Source organism: Varanus komodoensis, unplaced genomic scaffold (genome assembly GCF_004798865.1).
Source record: "Varanus komodoensis strain SLA01 unplaced genomic scaffold, ASM479886v1 scaffold253, whole genome shotgun sequence".
In the NCBI taxonomy this organism is placed as follows: domain Eukaryota; kingdom Metazoa; phylum Chordata; class Lepidosauria; order Squamata; family Varanidae; genus Varanus; species Varanus komodoensis.
Window position 1 is genome coordinate 25953 of NW_025335668.1, and position 23147 is coordinate 49099.

General features: G+C 48.1%; 1 gene segment (V, D, J or C); it reads left to right on the top strand.

Annotated features, from left to right (window-relative positions):
* The first annotated feature begins 411 nt into the window (after positions 1–411).
* Positions 412–14578, top strand: LOC123024876. The segment is given in 2 exon segments: positions 412–480; positions 14199–14578. Coding segments are annotated over 2 exon segments (426 nt in total).
* The last annotated feature ends 8569 nt before the right edge of the window (positions 14579–23147 follow it).

Genomic DNA, 23147 nt, shown 5'->3' on the forward strand with positions numbered 1-23147 from the left:
GGGAGAAAGAGGCAGGGCAACTTCTGTGGTTCTCAGTAGAAGGCAAGAGGAATACCTGGAGGTAATTCCTGACTGTGATGTGGGGCATGGGAGGAAAGGCCAACGGCGAGAGCTAGGCGACTCTTGCAAGCGAGAATCCCGTGAGCAGAATATCCATCAAGCACCCAGCTGGGGACTTCCATACATGTTGGGCAGCAAGAACAAGCCACAGTGCAACGTGGCAGCCCTGCTCTCAGGAGGACTGTGGTTGTGCTGCGGGAACCACATTTGCTTTGGGTAATTGATTGTTGAGGGGCCAAGCCTGTGCTTTTTTTCTGGTGCATATGCAAATGTCCTCAGGCTGGTTCCTCTTTAAATCTGCCATGTCTACTCTCTGTCCCCTGTGTACTCCAAGCCACCCTTCAGTGAATTCTTTCAAACTACAATACGGGAAAATGATATTTTTGCTGCAGTTGGCCTTACTTTCAGCAGTCCTCAGAGGTAATATTCTTTCCTCAAAAGGGGTTTGCAACTTACAAGGATTTAATATACCCTCCAGATCACTGTGAACTTCCTTTCCTTCTAGATGTGCAGGCAGAAGTTCAACTGGTCGAGCCTGGAGGGGATGTCAAAAGGCCAGGAGAGTCCCTCCGCTTCCCCTGCCAAGCCTCCGGCTTCACCTTCAGCAGCTACGGAATCAACTGGGTGCGCCAGGCTCCACGAAAGGGTCTCGAACGGGTTGCCTATATAAGCAGCAGTGGGGGCTATATATACTATGCGGACAAGGTGAAGGGGCGCTTCCCCATCTCCAGAGACAACCCCTCCAACATGCTGTACCTGCTAATGAGCAGCCTGAAAGCTGAGGACACAGCCATGTATTACTGTGCAAGATACACAGTAGGAGGAAGTGAATGTGCAGCCAGGTAAAAACCCTCCTGGAGTCTCCCTGGTGCTTTCCCTGCCTCAGACAGAACAAAATAAAGGCCTGCCGAGCCACTGCTCAGAAATGGGGAGTCCTCCTCGCCCAGTCCGGAGCTCCTCAGGTCTACTGTGTCCAGCCATGTTGCTTGGCCAAGCCCACTGCATGGAATAAATGGAGATTCTCCTCGCCTTCTCCTCACTCTTTTCCCACAATGAGCCACTCTGCTTTGTGCCCCTCCAGAGGCATCAATGGAAAGGGAACAATATTCTGACTTCTCGACGAATCAAACCACTGTAGTTTATCAGTTAGGAGCACCGGACTGGGCCTTCAGTGAGCTGGGTTCATGTCCCTTCTCAGTCATGGAGCCACCTGGGTGACTCTGAGCCAGGGAAGGACTCTCAGCCCAGCCCACCTCACACGGGGCTTGTTGGAAGGCTTAGGCTGGCAACAGGAAGAGGGGAATGATGTCACCTGCTTACACTTCTTGAAAAGAAAAATGTTGGTATCCAAAAGAATACATAAATCTATAAAGACATCATCCTTGAGATTAAGCCTGTAGGCAAATAGTTCCCTCTCCTCCTCCTCCTCCTCCTCCTCCTCCTCCTCCTTTTTGTTTGTTTGTTTAACCTGTTATTCATTTTTGGTGATAGAATGAGGTAATTAACAGTCACAAAGAGTGGGGGTGGCTATCCAGATTCAGAGGGAGGAGGGTCTCAGTGGCCACTAGCCTTGCTGGCTTTGTAGCCCCTCTTGTACTGGAAGTGCCATGCCTGCATGCCCCAGTGGCTGAGGGGCCTGGCCAGGGGGAGGCCCTGCACCCACCCAGCCTGTGGACTCCTGTGGCCAGCCGGCTTGTTGCCATGGATATGGAGGACTCAACTGTGGGTCTGAGCCAGCATCTTGTATGTTCTCTTCTCCTGTTCATGGGCTGCAAAATCACACAGGAGCCTCACAGAATTGAACCATGATGGCCGTGATCCACGCAGTACCTGGAAGTACCTGCCAGCCAAAAATGGAAGTCCCTGTTCCCCAGTTCAGCCCCAGCCGGGAGGATGCTGTGCACAATTGTGGTGGAGTGAAGTTTAATTTGAGCACCGGAAAAGCTCTGCAGCTGACACAGAGGCCTCCCATTCCAGTCTGCAGATCCACCTGGAGGAAGGCCATAATGTGGGCAGAGACAGGTTGTGCAAGATCAAGCCCCGTGTGCCCCGGACTTCTCTTTCCGAAGGACACCTTTCTCACAAAGTTGTCTGGGCAGCATGTTCTGCAGCAGAACATTCACAGGAAATTGGCAGTGAGTTTGTGTGTGTGTGTCGAAATATCTCCTGCCACTGCTTGATGAGTGAATTTTCCACTCTGTCTCTCCCCCCATGAATGGATTGCATCAACCCAAAGTGGACAACAAGAACACAGGAAGGAACAATGTCAAACCCCTTTAGCCATGTAGGGTAGGACACAGATACATCATTCAAATGTTGCCCATGGATTCCATGGCAGCTGTCCTTCGCGAACTCAAAGGGGGCAGGAAGCACACAGGAATGAAAACAGTCAAATGCCTTTAGTCATGCATGATGTGAAACACATACATGATCCAAGTAGTCATCCATGAGTGCCCTTCTGTGACATCAGCTGCCTCCATGAACATTCCCTGCGGCCGTTTGCTTGCCAAGTGCACCCTCCCCTCCGTCCTGCCGGTTCCCTGAGATGTTCTCCAGGATTCCTTGCAAGCAGCTAAGGGAAGTGAAAGGGAGGGAGCACACAAACTCTTTCAAGGGATTTCATCACTGAGTCAGCCAGCTGGAAGGAGCCAGAGGGCCACTGGGTAAAACCCTCTGCCAGGTTTTTACAACAAGTTCAACCATCCTTGTGAGTAGCCAAGTGGGTGTGAAACAAGGAAAGCTGAGAGCAAGAGAAAGGATTATGTGCCAATCATTTCTAGTTAGACCTGGGGTCTCAAACTCAACTTACCTGGGGGCCTCTGGAAGTAGAGTCTGGGTGAGGCTGGGCCACATCAAATATTCCACCACCGTGGTGGTGGTGGGCCGCTCATCCGGAGGCCAGCCTGGGTGCCACAGGCACTTTGAAGGCCACAGGGCCCCTCCCCCTTGCCCCACCCATCCCAGCAATTGGCCCACGGGCCGTGAGTTTGAGACCCCTGAGTTAGACTGTGGCCATTGTATCAAGAGACTTGAGTGGAAATGAGGGTGTCCCAGGTGTGTGTCTGAAAAGGAGCCAATGGGAAAGAGTCATATTAACTTCTGTGGTTCTCAGTAGAGCCGCTTGTTGTGAGCCACCCCGTGGCTTCATTGCAATGGGGATGGCATAAAAATGTTTTAAATAAATAAATAAATAAATAAATAGAAGGCAAGCGGAACACCTGTGAGGAACTTCCTGACCGTGATGTGGGGCATGGGATGAAAGTCCCACAGCCAGAGCAAGGGGGCTCGAGAAAGCAGAACTGCCGTGCGTAGGACCCCCATCAAGCACTCAACTGGGGGCTGCCATGCATGTGGCAGACTGGGCCAGCTGCAGTGCCATGTGGCAGCCATGTTATCAACCGGCCAGTGTGTGCTGCCACAACCGTGGTTTCCTTGGGCCACGGATTTGCGTTCTTTTGTCCTACCAATATGGAATGTCCTGATACTCTCATGAAAGGAGTCATTGCAATATTTTCAGGGACTTTGTGAATTAGAAATTTGTAGAGCATCCTCAGAATCCTCTGGTGCTCCATCTCTCACAGTGGAAAATCCTCACAGTCATTACGCAACTGTTAGCTAGAGACAAAATTTAAATCCCCTTTCACTGGTGGTGAATTTGGAGAAATGCTTCCTCTGACGTTTGGGAGGAGACACAAAAGTTCCGCTCATTTCCAGAGGCTCCATCTCAAAGCTGAAGCTCCATCTGAGCACCTTTCTTTCCAGTTTCACCTACTAAAACATTGTGCCAAGAAGCACAGCAAAGCCAGGTAGCTCAAGTGTGACCACAGCAGAGTCAGGAAATGGGAATGAAATTCCAATTTGCACAAATGTCTTGGCTTTCTTTCCCCAAGTTTCTTCCCCACCACATCTTCCCTCTCCCCTCCCCCATCCTTCTGTGTCATTCAGGGCACCCGTCCTCTGGATACTGATGTGGTTGGTCCAACCCTAGGAAGACATGACTGGACTGTGGATTTTCCTCTATCCAAGCAGGCAGTGGCAGGGGAAGGATATGCATCCAAACAGTGCAGAGGACACACAACTCCCCCCTCCCCCAATATGATATGGAAGACCTCCAAAAATGCTGGGCAGTGATGGTTGAGTCAGAGCATCATGTATATTTTTATTTATTTGGGATATTTCTAGCCCATTCAATCACTTCTGTCTCTGGATGGCTCACAGCGAAATCTATAAATAAAGCGATAAATATAAATAATATACATACCCGCAAACAATAACAAACTATTATTTATGAATACCAGTATTGGATAAGATGATGTGTACATGTGTTGCTGAAATCATGCTTCCTTCTAACCAGAAATCACAAAGCAGCCATGCTGGTCTTTTATTCTGAGGGATATGCAAATTTCCAGAGGCTCTTTCCTCTTTAAATCCTCCATGCACATTCTACCCCTTGTGCACTTGGGACCACTTCTCCATGCACCTCTTCCTAGCTTTGCAAGGGAAAAGGATGTTTTTACATCAGCTGGCCTTGTTTTCTGCAGTTCTTCTAGGTAAACATCTCTTTTCTCCTAATGGAATTTTGTGTGTACTAGATTTTCAGATGCATGTTAAGGCTCATTAAAAATTCTTCCTTTTAGGTGTCCAAGCAGAAGTCCAACTGGTGGAGTCTGGAGGGGATGTCAAAAGACCCGGAGAGTCCCTCCGCCTCTCCTGCCGAGCCTCTGGCTTCACCTTCAGTAGCTTCTGGTTGGAATGGATACGCCAGGCTCCAGGGAAGGGACTGGAGTGGGTTGCACGGATAAGCAGTGGCAGTGGAGCATCCCAATACTACGCGGACTCAGTGAAAGGGCGCTTCACCATCTCCAGAGACAACCCCTCCAGCATGGGGTACCTGCAAATGAGTGGCCTGAAAGCTGAGGATACGGCCCTGTATTACTGTGCAAGACACACAGTGGGAGGAAGTGAATGTGCAGCCAGGCAAAAACCCTGCAGTCGAGTGAAGAGCAGAATTTGTGCTGAGAAAAAGGGACCCCGGCCTTCTCAGAGCAGAGGTCAACTGGGTCCCGCTTTCCATTTCCCCCAGTGACTGGGCATGTGCTTCAGTCGAGCCCACAGCAAGCAAGATCATGATGTCCACCATGCTTCCCAGCAGCTCTGTCACAGAATGAATAACTCTGATGTGGAGAAATCCTTGCATTTTTCTGCATTACAGTCATGGACATAAAGGAGTCAATGTAATGATGCATTTCCTTGCATCTTGTTTCACACATTAGGCATGTAAAGGAGACAGTGATGAGCCAAGCGTTATTAGTTAGCTCAGGAAGTTGAAGTCACCAGAGTTTTTTTTCCCTTTGATTTATATCCTGCCTTTTTCCTACAAAGGGCTCAAGGCAGCTTATATCATTCTCCTCCTCCATCTTATCCCCACAACAACAACCCTAAGAGGTAGGTTGGGCTGAGAGTCAGTAACTGGGCCAAAGTCACCAAGTTGGCTACATGGCCGAGCCGGGACTAGAACCCAGATCGCCTGAGTCCCAGTCCCATACTCTTAACCACTACACCACACTGACCGAGTTAAGCTGTCCCTCTTCTGATCATCCATCACCTTGCTTTCTTGGAGATGGTAGTGGTGTGGTGTGGCCAATTATGTCAGGGTGACTACCTCCTGCTGGACAGTGGTTGTGGGTGGGCGCTCAGTGCCATGAACTTTGGGTGGTTGGAGAACCAGCCCATGACCTCGAGAGCATGGCAGTTGCACTGAGAAGGCAAAGAAGCTGGAGAATGAGAGCTTTGGGAGTGTGGGGGTGGGGACCCAGATACAGCTTGGTAGCTCAAATGCAGAATGGAGCTCTCCAGGAAGGACCTCTCTCCTTGACTGCACCACGTACAGCCAAGTCCTTCAGCTTATGGGGCGTCATAGAAAAAAATGAATGAATGAATGAAACCTATTGGAATGGATCTAATTGTGATCTGCTTCCTTTGCTTATTGCATGACTGAGGACATGCATTAATTACGGGATTAATTAGCTGCAAATATTTCACATATCCCTGTGGATTGGGAGAGTGAAGAATGAAGTTCATCCAAACAAATTGTCAGGACAATATAGAGGCCAGTGCGGATTGCACAAGTGTGTGTCATGGATGCATCGATTTAGTCTGGTCTCCTTTCAGATATGATTTCAAAGGTGAGCAAAGATTTTCCACTGGGCAGTATGAGGAGAGTTGGAGAGCATCCATCCACCTCTCTCTCTCTCTCTCTCTCTCTTCCTTTTTTCTCCCGTACACACATATACACACATGCAAATGTGTGAGAACATACAGAAGCAAAGAGCAAGAGAGAGCAGGAGACAACAATCCAGATAACATGAAGGGAGCACAAGTGATGGGAAGGGGTCAAAATGGAAGCAAATCTAACAGTGACCTCCAGAGGAAACAGGGTCATAAACCAGACCCTGGTGCATTCATTTTCCCCTGCCCTCAAATTAGAGCTTTGAACTATTTAATTAACTCATTAATTTCGATGAATTATCCTATGGATCCTCCAAGTTCCAATGAAAGCACCATGAAGAAAACGGGTGGCCTGAACAGGAAGAGGGGAGAAGCTGAGAGTGCAAGAAGAAAGCTTGATGCGAACAGAAAAACTCAAGCGTGGGAGCATGGAAAGCTGCTCGTCTCCATGAGTGCACAGCTGCGGATGGTGTGCAAAGTGAAAGGCAAGCCAGCTTAGCCATCCTGTTTGGTGAGGTGAGGCAATGAGTGAGGGAGCTGGAAACTGCCGGATGGGATCATGGGAGAAATAGGTTCCTCCATCATTTAATGGGTGGCTTTCCTGGCTGTCTCCTGGATGGAGAATGGAACCTCGCCGCCTGTTTTGACACCATGGCTGCTTCCACATCAACCCTAAAGGGGGCAGCAGGCTCACACACACAACATGAAATGTGTACTCATGAAGAATGAGAAAGAAAGGCATGTTTAAAATCAGAGTGCCCCCTGTGGCTTCAACCGTCCCCCTTAAGGTTTCCTGAGATGGTTTGCTGGTTTGCTGGTTGACTGCCTCAGTCATTTCTATCCCCAAAATTCTTCCCTCTGGTTCTCTCTGAAATATTGAGAAGAAACTGAGAGTAAGTGATGAAAGGAGCGAACCAAAGCAAACTTTTGAGAATCTGGGTGGAGGAAGAGGAAAGGTGGGAGCTACAGGGTATCGATGCTCCAGCCATGATCCTGGTTAGAACACGGCAGTTGTAGGCAAAGGGCTGGGAGAAGAGGGAGAAGGAGAATGCTGAAGGGAACATTCCTGAATGGGGCACGCAGGTTGCCTGCAATGCACTTTCTGCTCTGGGTGTGAGGCATGGGACAAGGGAAGGGTCTTCTAACAGGTAAAGGTTCCACTGGGTCAGGGTGCACAGGAGACATGCTGCTTGAAGTATTTACAACATGCTGGGCTCAAGCCAATGATTCCCCAGCAACCACATCATCGTATTTATCCCGTTGCATATGCAAATTTTCCGGGGCAGTTCCCTCTTTAAATCTCCATGCACAGTCTCCCCACCTACATCAACCAGTGCACTGGAGGCATTTTTCAATCAACCTTTTCCAAGCATAGGAGGGGAAAATGAGGCTTTTCCTTCAATTTGTCCTGTTTTCTGCAGTTCTTGGAGGTACAGTTCTTCTTTCACCTAAATGCATAAGCTGCATGCTAGCTTTTGTTTTTCTTTAATATAACCAGCCCATCTCTGGAAAATTAATTTTCTCCAGGTGTCGAATCTCAGGTCCAACTGGTGGAGTCTGGAGGGGATGTCAAAAGACCCGGGGAGTCCCTGCGCCTCTCCTGTCGAGCCTCCGGCTTCACCTTCAGCAGCTGGAACATGAACTGGGTGCGCCAGGCTCCAGGAAAGGGTCTCGAATGGGTTGCCTACATAAGCTACAATGGGGGCAGCATATACTATGCGGACAAGGTGAAGGGGCGCTTCACCATCTCCAGAGACAACCCCTCCAACATGCTGTTCCTGCAAATGAGCAACCTGAATGCTGAAGACACGGCCGTGTATTACTGTGCAAGAGACACAGTGGGAGGAAGTGAATGTGCAGCCGGGCAAAAACCCTCCTCTGGATTGACTGGCAGAGTCAGAGCAGCATCAAAGCTGAGAATATGACAGAGCTGCTTTTCAAGACAAAGAAAGCTGCACCTACATAACTGTGCACCCGGAACCACTTTTCTACCAACCCATTAGATGCATTGCATGGGGAAAGGATTGTTTTCCTCCACCATGGCTGATTTTCCGCAGTCCTTATATATAAACTTGTCCTTTCACTGCTAGGAAGATGGGATGTGCAAGTTTTCAGTCGGTCCCTCAGATCCCTGTGAAGTCCTTCTCTTGTAGGTGTCCAAGCAGCAGTGCAACTGACTGAATCTGGAGGGGATGTCAGAAGTGCAGGAGTCCCCCCACCTCTATTTCCCAACCTCCGGCTTGACCTTCAGCAGCTTCTGCATGAGCCAGGTGGGACAAGCACATGGGAAGAGACTGGAATGGAGCGTAGACATGGGGGCAGAGGGAGCTGGTAATGAAATGGACTCCCTGAAGGGTCTCTTTACCGGCCTCAGGAAGAACGGATCCAACATGCTGCATCTGCAAATGAGTAGCCTCCAAGTCAAGGGCCCGGCTGTGGATTCCTATGCAAGATACACAAGGAAAGAGGATGTGACCCAAAAGCCAGGAAACTTATTTATTTATTTATTTATTTATTTACTTACTTACTTATTTATAGATTTATAGCTTTATATCCTGCCTTTTTCCTACAAAGGGCTCAAGGCAGATTGCATCATTCTCCTCCTCCATCTTGTTGTTGATCCACAACAACAACCCTGTGAGGTGGGTTGGGCTGAGAGTATTGGGTTGAATGGGGGAACATGTTTGAGAGCACAACTGGGAACATGGAGGACCGGCTTTCTCAGGCCAAAGGTGCACTGGGTCCAGCTTCCTCTTTTCCACTCTGCCCAGTCACTTGTTTGCTTGAAGCAAGAACATGAATATTCAAGTGATGTCATGATGTCATTTCCCTCAATGAAAAAAGTCGAGTATGAAGAAATATGTGGATTTGTTCTGGCTTGAAGGCAGTGATTTAAAGGGGACAGTGAGAGAGGCAGGAAAGAAAGCAGGTTACAAGGAAGGAGAGAAGGCATCAATCCAGGTGCTTTCGCCCAGACATCCCCAAATCCCCAGATCATAAGAGAGAAGAGGGAAGCTCTTGTACACTCAGTGTTTGTACCTGAGTGAAAAGGGACACTACTCAGGCAGGGGCTGCTGGGATGTGTGGCAATGATGGGCATGCAGCAGGGACCCCAAAACACACGTTGCTCAGAAAAGCACACATTTGACCATCTTGGACAATCATCGGCACACCAGGGAAACCACTCTTGGTTGTCTGCCCTGATGTGTGAAGCAAGCCTTGGTTTTTCGTGACCAGGAAAGGAAGTAAGGATCCATTTGATAATTCTGAGGTACCACAATCACTTCTTCTGTTGTCCGACCCCAGAACACAGAACCCAGCATGGTATGAATTTCCTATATATAAACACACATTTCACGCACATTTTGATGGCTGAGCTATGATTTTTCCATCACTTACTCTTTGATCGAAATGAGCCTTCTTGCCATCCATGTTCCTCCCAGAAGCCCAGTTGCCTCTTCACCACAGCTGTGTCAATCCATCATTTGCCTTCTGTCACAGCCCACAGACCCTCCATGCTCAGAGATACACAAATGGCAAGAGTTTGCTGGGAATCTTCCAGTGGTAGATTCAGGTCAGGGAAGGGAAGGGAAGCACTTTTTTATAAATCATGTCATTGAACTATTGAATTCATTGCCTTGGGAAGTGGTGTTGCCCGTCCCTCTGAATAGCTTCAAAAGGAGATTGGACAGATTCAGAGGGAGGAGACTCCCAGTGGCAAATAGCATTGCTGGAGTTGTACCCTCTTCTGCTCCAGAATTGCCATGCCTACATGCATCAGTTGCTGAGGGGCTTGGGCAGGAGGAGACCCTGCCCCTGTCCTGCCTGAGGACCCCTATGAGCAACCGGCTTGTTGACATGGGTACAGACAGCTGGACCATGGGTCTGATCCAGCATCTCCTATGTTGCCGTCTCCTGTTCATGGCCTTTGGGCCACACACAATCCCTAAGGAACTTCCATGGAAGTAACCTGCCAGCTAGTACTGGGACTCCCTGTTCTCCAGTCTGACCCTGGCCAGGTGGATGCTGCAGACAATGGTACTGGAGCACAGGGTATTTTGAACTCCAGAAAAGCTCTTCTCCTTGTACATCAGCCTGCAACTCCATTCCTCACATCTACCTGGAAGAAGACAATAAGGCAGGCAGAGGCAGGCTGAGAGATCAAGCCCCATGTGCCCCAGACTTCTTTTCCCAAAGATCACCTTCCTCATGAAGTTTTCCAGGCAGCATGTTCTGTGGCAGAATATTCGCAGGAATTGGAGCTGAGTTTGCCACAGCTGGATAAGTGGATTTTCCTGCCAGTCTCTCACCCCAAGACCTGACTGCTTGGTGGCTGTCCTTCATCAACCCACAGGGGGCAGCAGGCACCCAGGAATGAGAAATGTCAAAGGCCTTTAGTCATGCAAGGTAGGAAATAAATATGTAATTCAAAGAGTCATCCATGAGTGCTGTTCTGTGACTGCAGCTGCCTCCGTGAATGTTCCTTGTAACTTTTTGCCCACCAACTGCACCTGCCCCCCATCCTGTCAATTCCCTGAGACTCCCTAGGATTCATACTGAGCTCTCACAGCTTGGACTGGATGGGAGGGAACACACATTGTCAAGTAACATTGTCAGAGAATCAGTGAGAAATAATGCTGAAAAGGGTCAGATGGCCATCAGCCCCAACATCTGCTCAGTGCTGAACACCAAGCTAAATCTTTACCGTGGACAGTCAACTTGGTGTGAAACAAGGAAAGCCAACAGCAAGAGAAAGGACTATGAGCAGGTCACTTCCCAACTGGACTGGGCCCCTTGGAACAAGAGGTTGGAGTGGGGCGGGTGCCCCAGGGGTATGCCTGAAAGTGATCCTGGGGGAAAGAGTCAAAGCAACTTCTATGGTTCTCAGTAGGCGACATGTGGAATAGCTGCAGGGAACTTCCTAATCCTGATGAGGGACATGAAATGAATGGCCCACAGCCAGAGCAAGGGGGTGTGGAAGCAAGCCTGCCTTGCATAGGACACACTACATTACCCAGGAGAGGGCTTCCATAAGTGTGGAGCAGAAAGTACCAGCTCAAGTGCCATGTGGCAGCCGCGCTCTCTGGGAGAACAGGGTTGGGCTCCAATAGCCACAGTGGTGTCCGGCAATGGATTTGCAGGTGGCCACACCTCTGCTTTTGTCCTGCTTCATATGCAGATGTCCTGAGGCTGGTTGCTCCTTAAATCTGCCAGGCACGTCTCTGTCCATCGTGTACCTTAAGCCCTTTTTCAGTCAGTTCATGCAATACGAGAAAATGATATTTTTGCTGCTATTGGCCTTCCTTTCTGCAGGCCTTGGAGGCAATACTCTTTCATCAAAAGGGATGTTTTGCATGCTGGGTTTTACAATCCCTCCAGGTAACTGTCAACTTCCTTTCCTTCTAGGTGCAGGCAGAGATGCAACTGGTGGAGTCTGGAGGGGATGTCAAAAGGCCTGGGGACCCCCTCCGCCTCTCATGTGGGGGCTCTGGCAAAATACCTGCAGGGAACTTTACCATCATGATGTGCGGCATGGCAGGAAAGGCCCAGCACAAGACCTGGAGGCTTTAGGGAGAAAGATTGTGGTTCCTAGAATACCCATCAAGCACACAGCTGAGGGCTTCCTTATGTGTGGGGCAGAAAGAAATAGCAAAAGTGCAATGCAGTAGCCATGTGCTCCAGAGCAATTGGGTGGTGTGGCTACAACCACATTTGTGCTGGGCCTTCAAAATCCAAGGGGCAATGCCTGTGCCTTTATCCTGCTGCATATGCAAATGTCCTGAGGCTGGCTCCTCCTTAGGCACTCTCCCTGTCCACTGTGTACCTGGGAATACTTTTCAGTCAGTTCTTCCATACTGTTGAGGTGGAAAATGCTCTTTTTGCTACCATTGGCCATACTTTCAGCAGTCCTCATAGGTAATATTCTTTCCACAGAAGGGGTTTGCTGCTTGCCAGGTTTTTATATACATACCAGGTCACTGTCAAATTTCTTTTTTTCTAGGTGTCCGTTCTCAGGTACAACTGATTGAGTCTGGAGGGGATTTGAAAAGGCCTATAGAGTCCCTTCGCATCTCCTGTCGGGCCTCCAGCTTCACCTTCAGCAGCAACAGCGTGGACTGGGCCCACCAGGCACCCGGGAAGGGCCTGGAATGGTTTGCAGGTATAACAAGCAGTGGGTCCAGCACATCCTATGCAGACTCCCCTCCAACATGCTGTCCCTGCAAATGAACAGCTTGAAGACCGAGGACACAGCCGTGTATTACTGTGTAAGTGGCACAGTCGGAGGAAGTGAATGTGCAGCCAGACAAAAATCTTGCAGTCAAGTGAAGAGCAGAATTTGTGCTGAGAAAAAGGGAGCCCGGCCTTCTCAGAGTATTGGTCAGCTGGGTCCCACTTCTCAATTTCTGCAGTGTCCCGACATGTTCTTCGGTCAACATGCCCTATGAGGAGGTCATGGCCCTTGGAAATCAACACTGCCCTATAAGGAGAGACTGAGAGGACTGGGCATGTTCAGCCTTGAGAAGGGAAGACTGAGGGGTGACATGATATCCCTCTAGAAGCAGCTCAAAGGCTGTCACAAAGAGGAGGGTCAAGATCTCTTCTTGTAGGACACAGAATAATCATTTCAAGTTGTGACAACCCAGATTCAGGCTGGACATCAGGAAAAGCTTCCTCACTGTCAGAGCAATGCAACATTGGAACCAGCTGCCTGGAGAGGTGGTGGGCTCTCCCATACTAGAGGTATTCAAAAAGAAACTGGACTGCCATCTGAGTGGGATGGTGTAACTTGGTGTCCTGAAACAGCAGGAGGTTGGACTCGATGGCCTTCATGACCCCTTCCAGTTCTACTATACTATGATTCTATGAAGCAAAGTAATATCCACCATGCTTTCCAGCTCTTCTTTTCAAAATAAATAACTCTGATGTGCACAAATTATTGGATTTGCACTGCCTTACTCTCACGGCCAAAAGGTGAAAATTTAACTAAGCATTTCCTGAGATCCAACCAGGCTTTATGCATTATACATTTAGTCTTCCTAGGATTCATTGCAAGCAGGTAGGATTTAATGGGAGGGAACACTGAAATACTTTCAATTAATGTTATCAGAGAAACAGAGAGCTGGACGGGACCAGAAGGTCATGAGCCCCAAGCCTCTCCTCACTGAAGACACCAAGACCCACCATCCCTGTGGGCAACCATCTTGGTGTGAAACACGGAAAGCTGAAAGCAAGAGAAGGAACTATAAGCAGGTCATTACCCACTTAGACTGTGCACATGTTATCAAGAGACTTGAGTGGAAAGGGGGGGGGGTGCCCCAGGGGTGTGCCTTAAAGGGATTCTGGGGAAAAGAGACGGAACAACTTCTGTGGTTCTCAGTAGAAAGCAAGTGGAATATCTGCAGGGAACTTTCTCATCCTGATGTGGGGCATGCTAGGAAAGCCCCATCACAAGAAGGAGGGGTCTTAAGGGGGCAAGAGTGCAGTTCCTGGAACACCTGCCAACCACACAGCTGAACGTTTCCAAAAGTGTGGGGCAGAAAGAACTAGCAAAAGTGCCATGTGGCAGCCGTGTTCTTAGGAGCCATGGGGTGTTGCTGCTACAACCACGCTTGCATCCAGCCATAACATTCTGAGGGGCCACGCCTGTGCTTTTATCCTGAACCATATGCAAATACCCTCAGGCTGGTGCCCCTTTAAATCTGCCAGGCACAGCCTCTGTCCACTGTGGACCTCCAGCCACTTTTCAGTCAGTTCTTTCAAACTAGAATACCAGAAAAATGATATTTTTGCTGCAGTTGGCCTTACTTTCAGCAGTCCTCAGAGGTAATATTCTTTCCTCAAAAGGGGTTTTGTTGCATGCAAGGTTTTTATGTACCCTCCGGGTCACTGTCACATTCCTTTGCTTCTAGGTGTGCAGTCAGAGGTTCAACTGGTGGAGTCTGGAGGGGATGTCAAAAGTCCGGGAGAGTCCCTCCGCCTCTCCTGTCGGGCCTCCGGCTTCACCTTCAGCAGCTACGCCATGAGCTGGGTGCGCCAGGCTCCTGGGAAGGGCCTGGAATGGATAGCCTATATCGGTACATATTCATCTCCCATTTACTACTCGGACGCCGTGAAGGGCCGCTTCACCATCTCCCGAGACGACTCCAACAGCCTGCTGCATTTGCAAATGAGCAGCCTCAAGCCAGAGGACACTGCAATGTATTACTGTGCAAGAGACACAGTGGGAGGAAGTGAATCTGCAGCCTGGCAAAAAGCCCTTTCATTTATTGCAGCATTACATGCCCATTGAAGGAAATTAATTCAAAGAGAGAACAGTATTTACATTCCCCAACTCATACCCTTATACTATATGAAGGGAAGATTATTGCTTACAAAGTTATAAGAGTCTTGATTTTTTCCTTGGAGCTTCTTTTGTTTTCATTCCATAAGAAACAATTTGTTGATTCATTTCTTGACTTGCTTTGGAAGAAACGCTTATGTAAGGATTTTGTTTGCAAAATATTGAACACTGTTTCATACCTCTTGCAAAACCCTCCATAGGCACATCGGCACCTGTGTCTTTTAAGCACACATCACGTGCACATAAAAATATGGACGGGGAAATCAGAAATGTGTGTCCATATTTGATTTCAGGTGGTGCAGCTTTTTAAATTTATTTATCCTTTTTAACCTAAAAGACAGGCAGGCAGGGAAACACAGGGAAGGAAAGTTTGATGAGCAGTGAATCTGGCCCATCCTTACGTCTGAATATGCAGTGCTATTTCGTGCTTTATGCCCACCACCTCAGTGTTCCAGGAAAAACCCAAGTTGGATGTAAGACCAAAACAAGTGAAGCTGAACAGGTTCATAAGATCCAGAAAGATGATAAAGGGAAAGGCTATAATGAAGATAAAACAGACACTTGAGAGGTTTGAGTGCCATTTGGAGAGAAGGATGCTCTCAAAGTCTCAATCCAGGAGGTCTTCTCCTTCTCTGAGGAGTTCTGCTCAGATACAGTCCCTTCTGCTCAGAGGCCTGGCAATGCAATTCCTCACTCATGCAGTCAAGCATCTTTCCACATTGCTTGTCCAAACTTGTCCAAACAGGAACCAAACTTCCCACCATCCCAAACTTGGAAGAAGCCATGAATATTAGAAATAGCTGAGGACTTGCTTCGGCCCTGAAGCAGAAGACCTGAATTATCTGAGGCACAACTGACCCATCACTCAAACCCAGTGCAAGATGATCTTGGAAACCAAGTCTACCTTTGTTGTCCTACTTCTGTCACTGCCTCTCTCTCTCTCTCTCTCTCTCTGTTGCTTTGTTCTGTCCGTGTGTGTGTCCGTGTCCATCTGTCTGTATTATTTTGCTTAATTTGAATGCAATTCTGCCTTTCTCACACACATTCTGATCTCAGAAATCCTACCTTAGTCTTTCATCTCAATTTAATGAATCCTTCCTTGCCTTTTTCCAAATCATGTTGTGCGGAAGCACAAATTGGTACACTCTGGAAAGGTCCTTTTAGCTTGAGATGTGCGTTTGATGTTGGGGAACATTTTGCATAAAAGAGTCTGCTACTTCTGATCCTGGGGGGGATGAAATATTATTCTCTTGTGCCTGTGAGCCCTCGATGGCCAGTTGCATGGCAAGAAACAAAACAGCAGGGAAATTTCTGCCTTGCCTTAGAATTATTTTCTTTTCCATGTTACCTGAAGGTAATCCTCCCCATTTGCAGTATGTAGGGCAATCCATCAGTAGAGGAAGTCATGAAAGGAGTGATTGCAACATTTTCAAGGATTTCTGAATTAGAAATTCCTGGAAGGTTCCCAGAATCACCCTAGTGCACCATCTCTCACAGCAAAACATCCTCACAGTCACATCCAAAGTGGAGTTGCCATGACCTAGGGGGAAAGTCCAAGGTCCCAGGTGGTGAATTTGAAGAAATGCTTCCTCTGAGGTTCAGGAGGAGACATGAAAATTCCCCTCATTTCCAGAAGCTCCATCTCAATGGTGGAGCTCCATCTGAGCACATTTCATTCAAGTTTCAACTGCTAAAACATTGTGCCAAGAATCACAGCTAATCAAGGTAGCTCCAGTGTGACCACAGCAGAGGCAGGAAATGGGAATGAAATCTCAAATTTGCACAAATGGAAGGGTCCTGGCAGGGCCGTCTTAAAGAATGGGCTGATGGGCACTTGCCCATGGGCCCCATACTAATCTGTGTATGTTAACCCTTCAATGCACCTTGTATCATATATGGCACATACTGATCAAAGGCATAAAGTTACTTCACTAATTGCTAATTTAAGTTCTTTTCTGCTTTGTATTGTTCCTGATACACACCAGCACTGTGAGTAGTTGTCGTAGGGGCCCCAGTACACTGCTTTGCCTGGGTCCCATAATGCTCTTAAGACGGCCCTGGGTCCCAGCTAACTCTAACCCTTGTGCAGTTGGGGACCAGCAATGCCCCTGGGCTCCCTCTGGGCCCGCCTCACCTTCAAGACCTGGCTGAGCACAGGGGCAAGTGTGCAGAGTGCCCTTGCGCTGGATAATGACCAGGTTGGTCCACCCATAGGAGGTCAAAGCTGACGTGTGGATTTTCCCATTGCCTCTCTCTCCATGCAGGCAGTGGCAGGTGCAGGATCTGCACCCAAAGAGTGCAGACGACGCACAACCACCACCAAGCTACTGAAGACTTCCAAAAACGCTGGGCAGTGATGGTTGAGTCAGAGTGTCATGTGGCACCATTATTGCATCAGATGATGTGTCTTGCATCTAACCAGAGATCTCATGCAAATTTCCAGAGGCTCTTCCATCTTTAAATCCTCCACCCAGTTTCTCTGACCCAACTACACCCCTTGTGCACTTTAGACCACTTCTCCATGGACCTCTTCCTAGCTTTGCAAGAGAAAAGGATGTTTTTTTACTGCAGTTGGCCTTATTTTCTGCAGTTCTTGGAGGTAAAGTTCTCTTTTCTTCCAATGAAATTTGCTGTGTGCTAGATTTCTATCAAGGCTCATTGTAAATCTTTTCCTTTTAGGTGTCTAATCAGAAGACCTACTGTTTGAGTATGCAGGGGATGTCAAAAGATCCGGAGAGTCCCTCCGTCTCTCCTGCTGGGCCTCTGGCTTCACCTTCAGCAAGCACTGGATGAGCTGGGTATGCCAGGCTCCTGGAAAGGGGCTGGAGTGGGTTGCACACATAAACACTGGATCATCCCAATACTATACAGACTCTGTGAGAGGGCATTTCATCATATCGAGAGAAAACCCCTCCAACATGCTGTACCTTCAAATGAACTACCTGAAAGTTGAGGAGACAGCCGTGTATTACTGTGGAAGAGACACAGTGGGAGGAAGTGAATGTGCAGCCACTCAAAAACCCTGCAGTTGTGTGAAGAACAGAATTTGTGCTGAGAAAAAGGGAGCCCGGCCTTCTCAGAGCAGAGGTCAACTGGGTCCCACTTCCCATTTCCCTCAGTGTCTGGGCATGTCCTTCGGTCCAGCCCGTAGCAAGCAGACTCTTGATGTCCACCATGCTGCCCAGCAGCTCTGTCACAGAATGAATAACTCAGATGTGCACAAATTCTTGCTTTTCTCTTCCTGACAGTCATAGACAGAAAGGAGACAACTTAAAAATGCATTTCCTTACATCCTATCACACATTATGTGTTTAAAGGAGACAGTGATGAGCGAAGCATCCATGGCTAGCTCAGGAAGTTGAGGGTCACCAGAGTTAAGTTGCCCCTCTTCTGATTCTCCATCACCTCGCTTTACTCTAGACGGTAGTTATGTGGTGTGGCCCAGTATGCCAGAGTGACTACCTCCTGCTGGACATATCTTGTGGGTGGCTGCTCAGTGCCATGAACTTTGGATGGTGAGCGAACCAGCACATGACCTTGAGGGCACAGCAGCTGCCCTGAGGAAGCAGAGAAGGTGGGGAATGAAAGCTTTGGGAGTGTGGTGGTGGGGACCCAGGCGCAGCGTGGCAGTTCAAATGGAGAAGGGTATTCTCCATGGAGGACCTCACTCCATGACTGAACCACATGCAGCCAAGTCCTTCAGAGCCCATTGGTCTATGCACTCCAGAACTAATGTAGCACTTAGTGCAATACACATTAACAATTGCATAATTCTGCTTCTTAATTTTTATTAAGGTTTAATTCTGATTACATATTTTACTAAAAATCTTGTCAAGTAGAATAGCCTTCATTGTGTGATCCATTATTTAAGAAGAAAAATGCTTTATGTGCGTGTTTACCCTCCATGGCAAATGAAACAATGTTTCATAGTTTTGTAAAGCAGATTTTCATTTTGGAGTGTGACAAGATTTGCCACTTGGCACTTTGAGGAGAGATGGAGAGCATCCATCCACCACACTCTCTTTCTTTCTTCCTCTTTCTCCTGTACATAAATATACACACACACAAATGTGTGAGAACATACAGTAGCACAGAGCATGAAAGAGAGGGAGACAACAATCCAAATAAAATGAAGGGAGAACAAGGGATGTGAGGAAGTAAAAATGGAAGCAAATCTAACAGTGACTTCCAGAGGAAACAGGGCCATAAACCAGACCCTAATACCTCTGACCACCCCCACCCCTGAGCTATTATGTAATTCAATAACCGGATGCATCACCCTCAACTTAGGATTTGGACTATTCCATTAGTCCACTAATTTTAATAAATTATCTAATGGATCTGTGAAGCTCTGATTGAAGCACCATGAAAAAACAGGTGGCCTGAAACAGGCAAAGGGAAAGAGGCTGAGAGTGCAAGAGGAAAGCTGGATGGGAACAGAAAAATACAAGGGTGGGGACATGAAAAGCAGCTCTTCCCCCTGAGGTCAACTCTGTGGAACAGGGCAGGGAGAGGGAAAAGGCCAGGACAAGTCACCTTAGCCATCCTGTTTGGTGCAGAGAGGGAGTAAGTGAAGGTGCTGGGAACTGCATGTGTGTGTGTGTACAGAAAAACTCCCCCCATGACTTAATGAGTGGATTTCCTGGCAATCTCCTTGGAAGGACAATGGAACCTCACCACCTATTTTGCCTCTATGGCTGCTCTGCATCAACCCAAAAGGGGGCAGCAGGCTCACAAACATGATGGGAAACATGTTTACTCTTAAAGAATGGGAAAGACAGGCATGTCCAAAATCGGCATGCATGTTTGCTCATCTGTGGCTTCAACCGTCCCCATGAAAGTTTCCTGTTGTGGTTTGCTGGCCAACTAGCTCTGTCCCTTAGTCATTTGAATCCTCAAAATGTTTCCCTCTCATAGTCTCTGAAATATCAAGGGGAAACTGAGAGTGAGTAGTGAAGGGAGCAAACCAAACCAAACATTTGAGGAAACTGGGTGGAGAAAGAAATATGGGATCAGCACTGTACCAATGCTCCAGCCATGACTCTGGTTAGCACATGGCAGTTGGAGAAAAATGGCTCAGAGAAGAGGGGAGTGGCCCCGGTGTGTCTCTGAAGGGGAGCGAGCCACAGAATGAGGAAGAGGAGCTTCCCTGAATCCCAGCTGGGGGCATGCAGGTTGCCTGCAAGGAACTCTTTGCCCGGGGTGTGGGGCATGGGACAAGGGAAGGGCCTTCTGTCAGCCAAAGCCCCCAGTGGGCCAAGGCACCCAACAAACACTGTGCTGAGTACATCCATTATCAGTGGGGCAGGGACAGCTGCATCCCAGTGTGGAGTGGCAGCAGTGATCCAAGAGGGTTGTGGAGTTGCTACAGCAGGCTGGGCTCAAGCAATTCCCCAGCAGCCATGCTGCCACATTTATCCTGATGCATATGCAAATTTGCAGGGGCAGTCCCCTCTTTAAATGTGCCATGCACACTCTCCCCCCACCTACATCAACCAGTGCACCTGAGGCACTTTTCAATCAACACTTTTCAACCATTTGAGGGGAAAATGAGGGCTTTCCTTCAATTTGTCTTACTTTCTGCGCTTCTTGGAGGTACTTTTCTTCTTTCACCTAAATGGATAAGCTGTATAATAGTTTTTGTTATTCTTTAATGTAACTCCCTGTCCTCATCTCTGCAAAATTCCTTTTCTACAGGAGTCCACTCTCAGGTCCAACTGACAGAGTCCGGTGGGGATGTCAAAAGGCCCGGGGAGTCCCTCCGCCTCTCCTGTCGAGCCTCTGGCTTCACCTTCAGCAGCTCCTGGATGAGCTGGGTGAGACAAGCACATGGAAAAGGACTGGAATGGATAGGAGAAATTAAAGGAGATTCCTCTACCATTAACTATTCAGATAAAATTAAAGGGCGCTTCACCATCTCCAGAGACAACCCCTCCAACATGCTGTATTTGCAAATGAACACCCTGAAAGCCGAGGACACGGCCATGTATTACTGTTCTGCAAACACAGTGAGAGAAAGTGAATGTGAAGCCAGGCAAAAACCTCCTGTGCTCTAGGCAGCTTTCTAGCATGATTTAGCTGCAGCAGACCAACGGGTAGAGTAAGATGTAAAGTTTCTACTCTGAACATCAGAGCCTTCATTTCTCTGATCGGAGGACCAGCTGTCCCCATCCCATGCCCATGGAGTCATCCCCCTTTCCACACCTTTGTCTTCAGCAAAACTTTATTTTATCTCCTAGACTGCTTACCCCAATGCTTCTGTTTGTGTGGGCAGAAGAACTGGGGGTGGATTTTGACAATATGATGCATGTGAAGTCACAGGGCACTCTCTTGCACTGCCTATGAGCATCCCAGGCAAAATATCTGAAAAATCCCAGCATTCTTCATGTATGAATTGCCTTGATGGATTCATTGATGGTGTTATGTAGACCCTCCTGAGATCCTATGTGGATGAAGGATGTTATGTAAATAGTTTAAATAAATAAATAAATACAATTTATTTCAAGGTTTACCTCCTGGTCACATTACCAGCCTTCACACTGCCAGTTATAAATTACAGCAACCTCTTGGCTTTTATGCTGGGGAGCCCACCAAAGTGCCAGTTGGTCTCCAACCCTACTTAAACTTTCTGTGAAAACACGGGTTGTAATCATCAATTGTTTTGGTGAGAAGTGGCCTGCATGCAGATTACACTCAACCCTGCTTCTCCACTACACCTGAATCCAGGTGGGGACCTGGGTGGCATGACCAGGGAGTTAGAAGACTGATAGCCTGAGAACTGACTCCCAACCAAATGGAGGCACTGTAGGCCTCCTTGCTCAGGAAATAGAAACTCAATCCACTTTGTGTGGAATTGCAGCTGCCCTGAAAGAGGGCTACAGATTCCCCCTCTTAGACCCCCTGTTGGGTGGGGTGAGGAAATAGACAAGGTGCAACCATTGATGGGCTTCAAAACTGCAAGTCATTGTGTTTGTGCATGCAAAATAGCTCCTGGCATGGTTTTATGAATGGATTTCAGCATGAGCCTCTTTCTGAAGAGACAAGGGCATCTCCCTTGGGGCCAGACTCCACAGCTGTGCTGCTCCATCATTCCAAAGGGGGCAGCAGCAACACTCAAACACGGACCTGTGAAATGCATTTCATCAGGAAGGGTGGGAAATAAACACTTGGCTATAATTGGCATCCACGTGGGCCCATCTGGGCCATTGGCTGTCCAGATGAAACTCTCCTGTGATGGTTTGCTGGCCAACCACATGTATCCCTCATTGACTTGAATCCCCTGAGATGCTTCCTTTCATCATTCTGGAAATATCAAAGGAGGGGTGTGAGAGAGTGATCAAGGAGAGGACACAATGCCAGTACAGAGGAATCTGGGTACACTAAGAAGAAAGAGGGGAACAGAGAAAGGACTGGTTCAGTCCATTGGACGGATTGGTCAAGGGTGCTTGAGACAAAAGGACTGAGCAGAGAGGGGGAGTGCCCCCAGTTTGCCTCTGAAGGATTGTGAGTGGGAGCTGAAGAGAATGAGGCAGGGAATCTTCCATGAAACTTAGATGGGGCTGAGTAGGAGACTTGAAGGGGACTTTCTGACTTGGTTGTAGGGCATGGGCATGAAGGCCTCCATCAGTGCCAGGGGGTGCAGACTGCAGCGCGTGAAACACTCACTCTGCTGCCGATATGGGGAGGGACGTCTGAGTCGCAGAACTGAGTGGCTGCAGTGTTTAATCAGTAGGTATGTCCCGAGATTTCCAAGGGGGCATATGGGCACTTTATCCAAATTTTCTGACCACCTCAACCTCTGTTGTCTCCTTTTCCTTTTGCCGTCAATCGTTCCCAACATCAGGGTCTTCTCCAGAGAGTCCTTCCTTCTCATTAGGTGGCCAAAGTATTTATGTTTTATCTTCCGTATCTGACTTTCTATAGAACATTCAGGGTTGATTTACTAATAGCCAAACATCTTCTTAGATTTCTAAAGGTCACGCACATTGCCCACTCATGGATCTCTTGGAAATTTAAAGCCATGCATGGCAGCAGAATGACCAGTTAAGAGTTCAGTGTTGTGAAGAAATCCAAAATGCCATCATAGCAGAGGGAAAACAGTTAGACACTTGAAATCTGGGCTTTCAACTGTGAAAGACTTTTCCCCAGTTGTCTCCTTCCCCATACCCCTTTCAGGAACTGCCGTCTGTCTTTCTAGGAGGCTTACTCATTTGTAACAATCTGAACTGCTCTTAGTAGTTCCACAAAAGTGAGGTGAAATAAGATTGCAAAAGAGCTGGTCTTAGAAAGCCCTTGAATAGAAAGCATATGCAAATCAGTCTAACCAGCTCACCTTACAAGAGGCTGAGAATGATCCAGCCAGAAGGTAGCAACCACCCAGAAAGCTGCTCCCATTATTCCAGTCAAGGAGGTGATTCCAACAGTCTCCGGAAGCATGCTCCTTTGGTTGGCTCTCCACTGCAGTGGTCCCAGGTTGTTTGTTTTTCGTGTATACACCAGACGTTTGCAGACTTTCCTT